This window comes from Ursus arctos, unplaced genomic scaffold (assembly GCF_023065955.2).
Source record: "Ursus arctos isolate Adak ecotype North America unplaced genomic scaffold, UrsArc2.0 scaffold_24, whole genome shotgun sequence".
Classification (NCBI taxonomy): Eukaryota; Metazoa; Chordata; class Mammalia; order Carnivora; family Ursidae; genus Ursus; species Ursus arctos.
In genome coordinates, this window is record NW_026622919.1 from 5673151 (window position 1) to 5686003 (window position 12853).

The following is a 12853-nucleotide window of genomic DNA, read 5'->3' on the forward strand; positions in this document are numbered from 1 at the left end:
ATCCCTGCCCGGTTATCTGCCCCCTGCCCAACCCAGGTTCCCCCTCCCCAGACTCTTTGGTCCCTACTCAGCTGTGTTCCTGCCCGGGTCTGTGGGTCCTGTCTGCGTTCTGTGACCTCTCCCCGGTCTGGAATCCCTTCCCTCTCTCTCGTTTGCATGACCTCAAGCTGGATTGTGAGCCCTCTGCCCAGATGAGTGACACCCCCTACCCAACAGATGCCCTCTGCCTGGGTTCTTAGCAGCCCCGTCCTCATCACTGCTTCACACCTTTCTTAAGCTCGTCCACCATCTTGACCTTGAAGCTGCACTCCTCGCACGTGCGGCCCTTCTTCTCACCGGTGCCCCAGGCTTGGCACTGCACACAGGAGCGCAGGTCCTCACACAGGCCCAGGCGGATCTGGGTGGGAGAGGAGGGGAGACGGTGAGTGTGCTGGGTGGCCACCAGGCCCGCTCCCCTAACCTCCCTCACACCCCTGGCCAGCTCCTATGTCACCGGGCTCAGCGCCTCCTGTCCACCCTGCCCTGTGCCTAAGGTTCCCACATCCACACCCCAGTGATCTTGGCCTCACCGCTGAGTAGTTGATCTCACAGATGGTGTCCGTGTAGAGCGACTGCTGGTTGCAGTGGCAGCGGCCACACTCGCAGTAGCCACGCCCATTACAGATGCCCTAGAGCAAGAGGAGGCCCCAGTGAGGCACTGGTACCCCCATCCCTGCCTGAGAGGGTGGGTGGTTCTGCCACCCTGCACCGCCCTCCTCGTGCCTGGCCTACCCCACTGCTGTCGATGCAAGTGGCATTGCTGAGAGGACAGTCGCAGCTCAAGCCTGTCCAGCCAGGCTCACACACGCACTGGCCCATGGAACAGCGTCCCCGGTCTGCAGAGAGGGGGAGGGATAGGAGAGGAGAGCCACATTCACTTCTGCAGTCCAGGCTGCCCATCTGCCAGGCAGGGCCTGTGGTTGCTCAGCCCGAGCTGGGATTTCTCCAGCCAAGGGCAGATCCATCTCTTCCTCACTTTCTTGGACTCTCCTTCCTTCCATCTCTCTGATTCCACTCTGCCTTCTACTTTCCACTCTGCAGCCAGAGTCATTATCCCAGAACACAAATCCAATCACGTGTCTTTCTGGTTTAAGAACCTCTAATGAGTTCTGGCCAATGCAATAAGGTAAGAAAAAGAAATAAAACGTGTAAGTATTATAAAGCAAGAAATAAAACTTCCGTTATTTTAGGGGCGCTGGGTGGCTCAGTCATTAAGTGTCTGCCTTCAGCTCAGGGCATGATCCCAGGGTCCTGGGATCGAGCCCCACATCAGGTTCCTCCACTGGGAGCCTGCTTCTTCCTCTCCCACTCCCCCTGCTTGTGTTCCCTCTTTTGGTGGCTGTCTCTCTGTCAAATAAATAAATAAAATCTTTAAAAAAACAAAAAAAAACCCCAAAAAACAAAAAAACCCAAACCAAAACAAAAAACTTCCGTTATTTTAAATATTAGGAACATGGGGGTCCTGGCTGGGTCAGTCAGTGGAGCATGTGACTCTTGATCTCAGGGTTGTAAGTTCTAGCCCCGTGTCGGGTATAAAGATGACTTAAAAATACAATCTTAGGGGCGCCTGGGTGGCACAGCGGTTAAGCGTCTGCCTTCGGCTCAGGGCGTGATCCCGGCGATCTGGGATCGAGCCCCACATCAGGCTCCTCTGCTGGGAGCCTGCTTCTTCCTCTCCCACTCCCCCTGCTTGTGTTCCCTCTCTCACTGGCTGTCTCTATCTCTGTCGAATAAATAAATAAAATCTTTAAAAAAATAAAAATAAAATCTTAAAAAAATATATTAGGAATATGTCACAAAATATCAAATAAAATCTGCAGATATATTGTGAGATTTCATAAGTGATTTTACCAAAGTGGCTAGATGCAAGGTTAACATTCGAATAGCTCGAAACTAAAATCAAAACCTCCAATGACTCTGTTTGCCAAAGGATCGAGTCTACTATCCTTAGATCAGAATAAGGGTTGATTCACTGCAGCCTGCAAGCCAAGTCCAACTCACTACCTATTTTTGCTAAAGTTTTATTGGAATACAGCCGCATGTACTTGTGTATGTAGTGTCTATCGCTGCTTTCTGCTACAGTGGCAGAGCTGAGTAGTTGTGACAGAGACCACGGCTCAGAAAGCCGAAAATATTTACTTTCTGCCCCTTTTTTTTTTTTAAGATTTTATTTATTTATTCAACAGAGATAGAGACAGCCAGTGAGAGAGGGAACACAAGCAGGGGGAGTGGGAGAGAAGAAGCAGGCTCATAGCGGAGGAGCCTGATGCGGGGCTCGATGGCATAACGCCGGGATCGCGCCCTGAGCCGAAGGCAGACGCTTAACCGCTGTGCCACCCAGGCGCCCCTACTTTCTGCCCCTTTAAGAAAAAGTTCGGACTAGACTACAACTGGAACCCAAACGCCTGCATTCTGGTCCTGCCTCCTTCTCCCGCAGCCTCCACCTCCCCTCCTCTCTCACAGCTCTGCCTGTGCCCAGTGCCTGCCTTCCTCCAGGTGTACTGGGCTCTCCTTTCATTTCTCTGAGCATGCTCTGGCATGGAGGATAGAAGAGGAGACAGACAGACAAAAGCAAGAAGAGAGGAGAGGTAGGAAAGTAGGGGCTTGACCTCCAGTGATAAGTAGACAGTTGGGGCTAAAATCAGTATTCGATGACTGGATTTTCAGTGATTCTCCTCCATTCAACCCCTCAATTCTTCCTGTGGCTCCTGGGTGGGTTCTGTGACCCCTGCCCTGCTTGGGAGCCCTGGCCACAGAGCATTAAGCCCGTGGGGCTGTGGTGGACGCGTAACTCCAGGCCCTGCCTGCTGCAAATGTGCCATCTTCTGAGACAGGAAAGACCGTCGTGCCCCATACCAGCAACCACTGAGGATTCAGCTGGAAGGGACCCACCCTCATGAGATGGGAGAGTGGACAGTGAGGGTGGGCAGAGACTACAGGACCTCAGGGGGTGTGGTCTGAAGCATGGGCAGGGGCCTAGGGCATCAAGTCTGTAGGGGGGGGAGGTCCAGGTTGGGGTGGACTTGGGGGAGGCACTTGGGGAGCCCGGAGGAGGGCTAGGTCCGAACTTGGGGATTCTGACTCCTGGCCTGGCCCTCCCCCCGGGGTCAGGATACCCAGGTCGCCCTTGGTGTCCCGAGCCCCCCAGCACTGGCCGCCAGGGCTGCTGAGCTCACCATTACAGAGGACCCCGGAGGCACGGGGACACTGGAAGTTGTCATACTCGCAGAATGGACCCTCGTAGCGGCCTTCTCCATAGCACACGCAGTGGCCGCACTGGCACTCGCCACGCCCGGAGCACGGCTTGTCCTCGTCCTCCCGCAGGCAGGGCTTTATGTCACTCAGTGAGCCCGTGGAGCAGCTACAGGTCTTGCCGCTCCTGGGGAAGGAGCCCGTCACTTCCCCAAAGCCTGGGAGCAAGGCTGGGGCTTTGACCATCCCATTGTACAGATGAGGAAGCTGAGGCTCTGAGAGCGCCTCAGAGGGTGCCAGTCACACAGGCAGCAGTGCCTGAGCTGAGACTCAAGCGTCAGTCCCAAGACCCTCCCAGCGTCCCTTCCTCAAGTCACCACGGACTTGTTCAGCATCTTGAAGCTTTAAAAGTCCTCACTACCCTCACGATGAGCTCATTTCTGATTCGGCCACACGTGCGCATGGCTCAGAATACTGAACACAAAGGGATGGAGTGAAGAGTAAGTGTCCCTCTCGCGTCCCCACAGCCAGTCCCCACACCCTGCTGGCCACCGCTGTTCTGATTCTTGCACGTTTTCTCAGAGATATTCTTGATGTCTGTGTATTTCGACGTGCTTTGAGCTGGATCCACCCCACAACGGGGCATGCCCCTTCCCAAGCCTTTCTGGGACCCGCCCCCCCCGCCCTCAGGCGGGCATACCGTGGTGCACCCCACATCAAAGCCTTACAGCGACCAGGGCATCCCGGCCGCCAGCTCGGCTCCACACACTCACCAGCCCTCACTGCACACGCAGTGTCCACACACGAAGTCTCCGTGGTAGTTGCAGCGGGCGGAAAGCTCCTCTTTTTGCTGGAACAAGATCACGGCGGGGTGTAACAGGGCCCTGGACACTTCTGCTGCCTCTGCCTCTCAGGGCACCCCGCAAGGCAGACATGGCCCCCGGAGGCTCGGCTTCATTCCACGGGGCCCCGTGGCCGTTGGGCAGCCCTTCCCCCCCGCCTGGCGGGGCCGCATCGTACCAGCTCGCACGGACACACGTCGCAGATGATGCCTGCGTCCATCCAGAGGCCGTCTGAGAAGGAGGGCTTCAGGTGGATGTTGCCCTTCTGGTCCTCCTCTCCCAGCTGGCACACGTGAGTCCCATCCACAGCCTCCACAGCCCGCAGGTGCACCTGGTACGTGCCCTGCGAGGACCCCACCGTCAGCCAAACGGACATTGATAAGCGGCACCTTTGGCCCATGCGCTCCTCCGAGCAACTCTCCGGGCTCTGTGCTGATTAAGCGCCACTCCGCAGATAAGGACAAGCTGAGGAAGGTGCCAGAGTCATGCGAGTGGCTACCCATGGGGCTTCGACCCAGGCCTTCTGACTCCGAAGGCCACGCTCTTTTTTATTATTATTATTTTAAAAAATTTTTTATTAAGTAATTTCTATGCCCAGTGTGAGGCTCAAATTCATGACCCCAAGATCAAGAGTTAGCCAGGAGCCCATAAAGCCCACACTCTTGACCCCTGCTCAGGCAGACCCCCTTTGCAGTGCCCATCCTCCCCTTCCCAAAACCCCACAGAGACGTACCACTTCCCCCCGCTGGATGTGAAAGGACCCAGTATTCGTCTTTTGGAACTCTTCGGAGGTGACCTCTGTCCGCAGGCCTCGGGGGCTTTCCAGAGCCCGGATGTCCAGGTTGGAACGAATGCGCTGAAGGAGGGCACGCAATCAATGGTCTGGGAGGGGGAGCCCGGGCTCACCCACTCTCGCCTGGCCTGGCTGAGCTCCACCCCACTCTGCATGGAGGACTGAGGTGGAGTGGGGGGTCAAGGTGGCAGAGCCCGCAGGAACTTGGGGCCAGGCTAAGGTAGGTATCTCAGGGTCCCCAGGGAACAGAGGAGGCCCTTCCTCACTGGCCTATCCTATTTCTCAACCTCTACTTGGGCCATCCTTTGCCCATTCTGCCCCCTCTCCAGCCCTGCCCCAGAAGGACTCAGACGGGGGCCCGCGCTGGCCCTCACGTTGAAGGCTTCCTGCAGCAACTCGACAATGTTGGAGGAGTCCTCTTGCAGCACCCCCAGCGAGGAGACGGGGAAGTAGGTGTGCAGCTTCTGCGGGAGAGAGCGCAGGGGCTAAGCCTTCGACCAGTATCACCTCTTTGAATCTGGACAATAGATTTGGGGTTATCCTCCCTTTGCTGATGGGGAAGCCAAGGCCTGGTGAATTCTGGAGCCTGCCCTCCTCACCCCTACCTTCTTGGGAGTGGGGTTGGGGGATGGGTACGAGCTCCCCTTCCCATCAGGGTCCACCCTTGGGGGAGCCAAACGCTTTGGGAAGGAAAGAAGGGAGAGGAGGAGGCAGAAGGGAGGGAGGGAAGGGGGGAGGGAGGGAGGATGTCTGAGAAGTCCCGTGGGTGCGCTCCCCCCCCCCCCCGCCGCCAAGCTCTTGCCCAAGGAGGTCGAAGCCCCGCACCTCATAGTAGCTGTAGGAGTAGTTGGTGACGGCGAAGATGGGGATGATGTTGTGTTTGCCAAGCAGGCGCACCAGGGTGGGCACGGACGGATAGTCCTGCATCTTGTACTTGGTGTAGGTGCCCGAGGAGTCCAGGTGGCATGCCTCGTCATTGCGGCTCATGATGCCGGCCAGCACGTTGGCACCGTCCGCCTCGTAGTGGAAAGCGGACTCGGTGGAGAACACCAGCAGGTGGGTGCTGTCGGGGCGCCAGCCAATGTTCCTCTGGGAAGGACAAGGAGGGGAGGCCCATCGAGCAGGCCGCCTACCGAGGACACGCGTCACAATGTCGTGTATGACTGGGAAAGCAGGTCCCAACACGAGCTCAGCTAAGCCACAGGATTCACCGCACGTGCCCATCACGGATGATGCACGTGACAGCACGTGAGCCGTGGCAGCGGGCAGCAAAAAGCGGCAATGAGGATGGGGGAAGGATGTAGGCGGGTCTGCGCACACAGTGGTCACCATGCAAGACCCGAGCCGGCTTCATCCGACTGGCCCCCAGGCTTCGTGATTACTCTGCGGGAATATTTTAACTGCATGGGAAAATGTACACATGCGATGTTGAATGAAAAGCCCAGTGAGGGGCGCCTGGGTGGCTTAGTCGGTTGAACATCTGCATTTGGCTCAGGTCATAGCCCCGGGGTCCTGGGATCGAGCCCCCATTGGGCTCCCTGCTCAGCGGGGAGCCTACTTCTCCCTCTCCCTCTGCAGCTCCCCCTGCTTGTGCTCTCTTTCTCCCAAATAAAATAAATATTTTTTAAGAAAAGAAAAGGCTGGTTAAAGTAGATAGAGCTGGGGGCGCCTGGGTGGCGCAGCGGTTAAGCGTCTGCCTTCGGCTCAGGGCGTGATCCCGGCGTTATGGGATCGAGCCCCACATCGGGCTCCCTGCTCCCCTGGGAGCCTGCTTCTTCCTCTCCCTCTCCCCCTGCTTGTGCTCCCTCTCTCACTGGCTGTCTCTCTCTCTCTGTCAAATAAATAAATAAAATCTTAAAAAAAATAGATACAGCTGTGCATGGCAGTTAGAAAAATATATGGGTGATTTGGAAAACTATGCATTACAAGCAAAAATGCTCATGATAGTGTTAATTGAAGAAAAAAGCAAGTTTCAGAATTATAAGTACACTGATTCCAGCTATATAAAGTAAGGAAAAGGGAACAGAGTATGCTGGTGGGAAATCAAGTGGCTGGCTGGTTGTGGTGAAATTTTGGGCAATTTCTGTTGTTTTCCAAATTGTTTAAACAATGGGTATATTATTTTCAAAATGAAAAATTGCTGTGCACGTAAAAACTACCCTCTTCTGCTGCCCAGTGCAGTTGGAGACTGTGGGTCCTGGAAGACTGGCATTAGCAGGGAGACTGGTGGTAGGCTGGCTTCAGGGCACGGAAGATTCCAGAACCCCAGGACTCACGTCTGCTTCGCTGGCCAGTATAAAAGCAGACTGACTGCTCAGGCTGGGGGACCTTGGATCCCAGCACATCTCAACCTGGCTTGTAACTGAGGGTCCCCTGGAGGGTCTGAGCTTGTCTTTGGGCATGGGGTCGCGGCCTGGCACCAGAGCAGGCCAGTGGGCAGCCCATGCCTTTGCAGAGAAGCACAGCCCTGGTCTGGGTGGGCCGGGCTCTCCCTGGCACTCACCGTGCACACGGCCACCTGCAGGATGGCATCGAAGCCTCCTTCAGGAGCATCCAGGTTGCCTGAGATCCGCTCCCCTAGCAGTTTATTCCGAAACTCTTCCAAGTTTTCCGTCAGGCTGATGACGTTCTTGAAGGAGAAGGGGGGGTCGCTGTTGGGCCAGGGCTCCTTCAGCCTGGGCAGAGGTGGAGGGGGAGAGAAACAGAGTCATGGGAGAAGACCCCCATGCCCCTGTGCCCACTCTCTCTGAAAGTTCCCCACTGGCCTGCTTCGACCAGAACACTTGTAAGTGCCCTGGTAGAGACGAGGTGGGCCCCGTGGCTGGGACCCCCGCCCATGCGGTCACTCACTTCTCAGGCCTCATGTCTGTCTGAGGGACGCTGACTTTGTCCACAAACTTGCCAAATCCAATAGTGTAGTCATCGGTGAGCTCACTCAGGACCTGGGCTGGGTGTCCACAGGAAAAAGAGGGGGCAGTTGAGCCCCAACACCCCCGCATCAGCCCAGGGGGCCAGGGGCTGGCTCGAGAAGGAGGAGGAATAGCCTCCTGTCAATCTCTTGCGTGTGAACATCAGTTCATGCTCACAGTAGTCCCTGTCCCTGTTCACAGATGAGGGACTCGGGACTCGGGGGGCCCTGTCATGCACGGAGCAAGCTGGAGGGGGGCAGCCAGGGGACTGGAGCATCTGGCCGCAGAGCCGGGGCAGAACTTCAGCCTCATGGCCACGGGTGTGCTCCTTGTCGGGGTTGGAGGACTCTGTGGCCCACCCAGCCTGGGCCTTTTCTGAAGTCCTGAGTGGTTAGTGGGGTCTGGCTGGGACCCCCGCCTCAGAATGGGAGGGGAGGGAGTTCTTGGGGGGCTCAGATATCCTATCCTTCCTTGGGGCGGGGGTGCAGCCATCCTGAGCCCTGGCCTCCTGAGCAGGGGCCCAGCCAGCCGGATGAGGCCACCCTGTCTGTTCCCTAGCCCGCCGTCCTCTACGCTGGCCCAGCCATACCCAGTCGCTCCCCCATCTGCTTGAGGTTGTCCAGATCGTCGGACATGGAGTTGGAGAAGTCCATGAGGATGTACAGGTCCATAGGGCTCTCCCTGGGCTCGAACACCTTCAGCTCGAAGTGCCGCTCCTCGCCCGGCCGCAGCCGGACCCGTAGGCCCTGGGGCCATACCTGGCTGCGTCTCAAGTTGGTGTTGATCTGGGTGTCCTGCGTCCAGGGGAGGGGGACAGCTGGCTGGAGGGTCGCTCCGGAGACCTGATGGGGAGCCTCTCAGCCCAGCCAGCGGACACAGCGGACCCCTGTAAACAGCCGGCCTGCAGCATGGGTGCGCCCACTTCCCTTGACCCCCACCCCGGGCACCTCTGTGATCTCGAAGCTGCTCTCCATGACCACCATGCTCTCCCACCGGCAGCCCGCAGCCAGCAGCTCTGCCTGGGTGTTGCAGCGCCGCTCCTTGAACATCTGGCCAAAGGAGATGGGGTCAGGGGGGCGGTGCCCATCCCCTGGCTGTCCCAGCCCTGGCTCTCCTGACCCTTGCCTGTTCCACACCCGCCCGGCCCGAGGCTGGGCGGAGGGTGTGGTAGGTGTGGACCTGGCCAGAGCCCCGGGGTGGGGCACAGTGGGGTGGGGCACCCGGGCTGGGGAACGGGCCAGAGCTCAGGAAGGCAGGCAGGCAGGTGACAGCGGCTCACCTCGTCCGTGCAGTAGGCGCACTCCCTATCCACGCGGATGCACTCCGTGCAGCTCTTCACCTGGGCCCTCTTGCAGCGGTTTGCTGGAGAGCAGAGACGAGCAGACCCAGTGAGAAGAACCTCCCCAGGAGCCAAGCCCTTCCCCCCCCTCCGTGCATCCTCACTGGGGAGAGGCAGGGGTTCTCTCCCACTTGACGGAGGAGGAAATGGAGGCCAGCGGGTAGGTGGTCTGCCCTGCTGGCATAGCTGGGGCAGAGCCGGGTCTCACATCTGAACTTTCCACTCAAGTCCGGATGGTGTGGGCTGACACAGAGGGGCTGGCCCATCTGCTGGTGGGGACACCCTGGCCGTCCCTCCCCCACTACTCCCGGGGACAGGGGACTGTGTCTGTCTTGTTTATTGCTGTTTTCTGGAACGCAGCCCAAGCCCAGAACATAGCAAATTGTTAGTAAATGAACGAAGGAAAACTCCAGAGTTTTCCCAAGGGTTACCGGGATTGTCTCTGGTTCTGTTCAGTTAAAATCACAGTGATGGGGGGCGCCTGGGTGGCTCAGTCGGCTAAGTGTCTGCCTTCGGCTCAGGTCATGATCCTGGAGTCCCGGGATTGACCTGGCTTCGGGCTCCCTGCTCAGTGGGGAGTCTGCTTGTCCCTCTGCCCCTCCCCCCTACTCCACCCGGGCTTGTGATGGAGCCTGCACACGCTCTCTCTCTCTCTCAAATAAATAAATATAATTAAAATCTTTAAATATCTTTTTTTAGAAAAGAAAGAAAATGTATAATAAAAAAAAATCACAGTGAGGACCTACTGTGTACACTCAGTGCACACAGTGGGTGGTCTCCTGGGCTCCGGGCAGTCAGTGTTACTGGGGTGGGGAAGCCCTGCCTTGCAGCATTGCCCATGTTTCTGCCATGGTCTATTCCAGGCTACCAACACAGCCTTCCCTGAAGGCAAAATTTCATCGGTCTCTCCTCCAAGTTCCCATAAAGAACACCCTAGAAGTGCCTCAGTTCGCTGAGTGGGCAGCTTCTCTTGCCTCTAGAACAAGTCTTCCTCGGTGTTCTGGGCCACGTGCCTCGAAGCGGGCCGTGGTTGTTTGTTGACTGGCCAAGTGAGCGTCGGGGTAAGACACCCTGTGGACGGCCTCCGTGTGAGGGCAGTGCCTTGACAGGGGTGGCCCTGCCCAGAAGGGTGCTGCAGAGGCATGCCGGACTCACCCATCTCCCCGGGGAAGCTGACGCTCAGCAGGACTGCCAGCAGCAGCCTGGTCCACGGGCTGGGACACGGTCCTGCCATCCTCTTCCTCCTGGTTAACAGCAGTCACTGACGTTAAGACATCCCGCAGCCCGGGTCCCAGCCGGTCAGAGCTCCAGCACTGCCCAGCGGTGGAAACTGAGGCTCAGACAGCTTCAGCGGTGTTCCAAGGCTCCTCTTGCCGTCTCTGGAGTGACTGGCGGCCCTGCAGGCCTGGGCCCTGCCCTGGGAGGCCCCACCCTCGCATGGCTGCGGGCTGTGGGCCCTGAGCTCTTGCTCATGCAGGGTCTCCTGTGCTGATCTCGTGGAGGGCGGAGCCAGCTTTACTCTGCCTTTGCCTTCCAGATCCCAGTGGGCCTGGGTCAGGTCTCACCCAACAGGGGGCCACCCCTCAAGGGCCTGGCTCTACCCTCCCATCCCCTCTCTGTCTGGCCTAATTGCCCTTGATGAAGGCGGTGTGGCCAGGGGGAGAGGGGGAGAGGGGGCCCTCCCAAGATCTGGGGCTTGCAGAGGGGAGGAGGGGCTGGTTGCACCCAGCTAGGCTCTGAAGTGACTGCCTGGCCCAGCCCTGCCCTACCCTGCCTGCTCCAGAGTTGAGTTTTCGGGGTCCCTGAGCAGATCATCCTTTCAGAAGTTAGCCTGGAGCTATATTACAAGCCTCTCCTGCCCTCTCTCTCTCTCTCTCTCTCTTACACACACACACACACTCACACACACACACACACACACACACACACACACACACACTGTACCAGCCTCCCCAGGAAGACGGCCTGTCTTCGGCTCACTACTACCCCATCTCCGCTCATCAGTGACCTTCGGGGCAGCCACTGGCACCCCAGAGGCCGTTTAAAAGACGGGTGGCCTGCTGCCTTGGGAAGAGAAGGAGCTGGGCAGAGCTACCAGGCCTGCAGAGCTGAGGGCAGACGTCAGGGCCCCAGCTTCTTTTTCCGGGACCAGTACCCCCGCATGCAAACCGGCCCTTTCTCCTGGGACCGCTTCTCAATCCCTGGCCTGGGTGGCAGGAGCGGGGGGCAGCAGCAGCCCAGGGTGTGCAGAGCTAAGGCCCTCCCCCCCCCCATTAAGTTTCCCTCTAAGGGTTGGGGAAGCCTATGGAGGGGGGCAGGAAGGCATTGCTTCCCTCCCTCCCAGGCCTGTGGCTCCCAGGAGGCCAGCAGCAGCCCCAACACATCCAGAGGCTGGGGAGGAGCTGCCATCTCAGAGGGGCCTGGGGTAAGGAAGCCCTAAACCAGCCAAGGGGGGTGGCCTTTCTGGGGGAAATGACTTTCCTGCAGCCTTGGGGTGTAGGCACCACACCCACACGCTACACAATACAGGCCGCAGACTTAGACCTCCCCGGGGCACCATTACACACGCAGGTACGGGCACTGGAGGGCCGGATCCGGCTCTTACTCACCCTCCCGTGCCCACGGGCTAGGCACAGAGCGGGCAGGCGCCCAGCACTTCGCCTACAGGATATTTCATCTATAGGAACCCGGTGGGGGATGACTGCCTTACCCCCATTTCCCAGATAAGGAGATAGAGATGGGGCACAAGGCTGCAGGGCTTCCCCATCCCACAGCCAGCAGTGGGAGGGGGGCCTGGACCTGACCAGGGCAGTCCAGACCCAACCCCATTTAACCTCTTTGTTACCCTCAGAGGCCTTAAGATGGCAGTGAGGGGGCTAGTTATGCATTCAAGAGTGTTTTTGTTTGACTCAACTGTGTTTAAAAAGTTTTAAAAGTAACTGTCAACATTAAAAACAGTAAGATGTCACAGAAAAGTTAAGACTATGGGCTTACTGGAGGTTGTGGCCACAGGCTGGGCCAGGTACTCAGGACATACACTCTCTCCCAGCACCAGGCTCCCTCCCATCCCACAGGACCCCTGCCCAGCACATCTACCCCTGCCCACCGCAGCCCCCCTCCAGCTTTCCCATCCCCTGAACCCTCCTCAGCTCTATCACTGCTCTATCACCGGAGGAAATCGGGGCCCAGGAGACAGGCACCCCTTCCCCGCTGTCCCCCAGCTCTCTCTCCTGTCCCCCGCTGTCCCCTAGCTCTCTGTCTTCTCCCAGTCCCCAGAATGGAGACAGACCCTCAGCCTTCACTTCCAGCTCTGTCAGATCCTGGGGCTCAGGGTGTGGCAAGGCCTTGCTGGGGTGGGAAGGAGCCCAGCCCTGTTCTCAGAAGTCCCTGCGCCACAGCCAGAGGGCCACCAGGGGCTGAGTGGGAAAAGGGGGCGAGCACTGGAGGAGTTTGCCGTGGTGGGCATAGCCCCCAGGGCTGCTGAATGAGGTCAGGAGAGCTTCCTGGAGGAAGGGTGTCCTGAGCCGACTTTGGGAGGAGGGCAGGCGTGTACTTGGCCAAAAGAAGAGTCAGGGACTCCCCAGACCTCAGCAGGCATGTGCTGGGCCAAGAGGGGAGTCAGGGACTCCCCAGGCCCCAGGTGGACTGTGGCCCTGCACACAGCAGGCCGGGCCTCGCCAAACATGGAGAGCCTTTGCCTGTAGGTGGCTGCTCCCCCCACCTTCTTTGCAAACCCCAG

General features: G+C 58.2%; 1 protein-coding gene across 8 annotated transcripts in view; it reads right to left on the reverse strand.

Moving 5' to 3' along the window:
* Positions 1 to 12853, reverse strand: part of ITGB4 (integrin subunit beta 4) — a 29338-nt gene that overhangs the window by 15795 nt on the left and 690 nt on the right. For 7 of the 8 annotated variants that reach the window (XM_044378726.3, XM_044378724.3, XM_026484123.4 and 4 more), the window contains exons 2-16: positions 10270 to 10358; positions 9055 to 9137; positions 8723 to 8824; positions 8365 to 8569; positions 7717 to 7813; positions 7370 to 7541; positions 5692 to 5955; positions 5241 to 5330; positions 4807 to 4929; positions 4252 to 4416; positions 4005 to 4081; positions 3216 to 3418; positions 772 to 875; positions 570 to 668; positions 268 to 397 (exon numbers count right to left, since the gene is read on the reverse strand). In XM_044378726.3, coding sequence (XP_044234661.1) covers positions 268 to 397; positions 570 to 668; positions 772 to 875; positions 3216 to 3418; positions 4005 to 4081; positions 4252 to 4416; positions 4807 to 4929; positions 5241 to 5330; positions 5692 to 5955; positions 7370 to 7541; positions 7717 to 7813; positions 8365 to 8569; positions 8723 to 8824; positions 9055 to 9137; positions 10270 to 10348 — 1993 coding nt within the window. In that variant the 5' untranslated portion in view covers positions 10349 to 10358. The remainder of the gene's footprint in view (positions 1 to 267; positions 398 to 569; positions 669 to 771; positions 876 to 3215; positions 3419 to 4004; positions 4082 to 4251; positions 4417 to 4806; positions 4930 to 5240; positions 5331 to 5691; positions 5956 to 7369; positions 7542 to 7716; positions 7814 to 8364; positions 8570 to 8722; positions 8825 to 9054; positions 9138 to 10269; positions 10359 to 12853) is intronic. The other variant, XM_044378725.3, reaches the window with a different exon arrangement.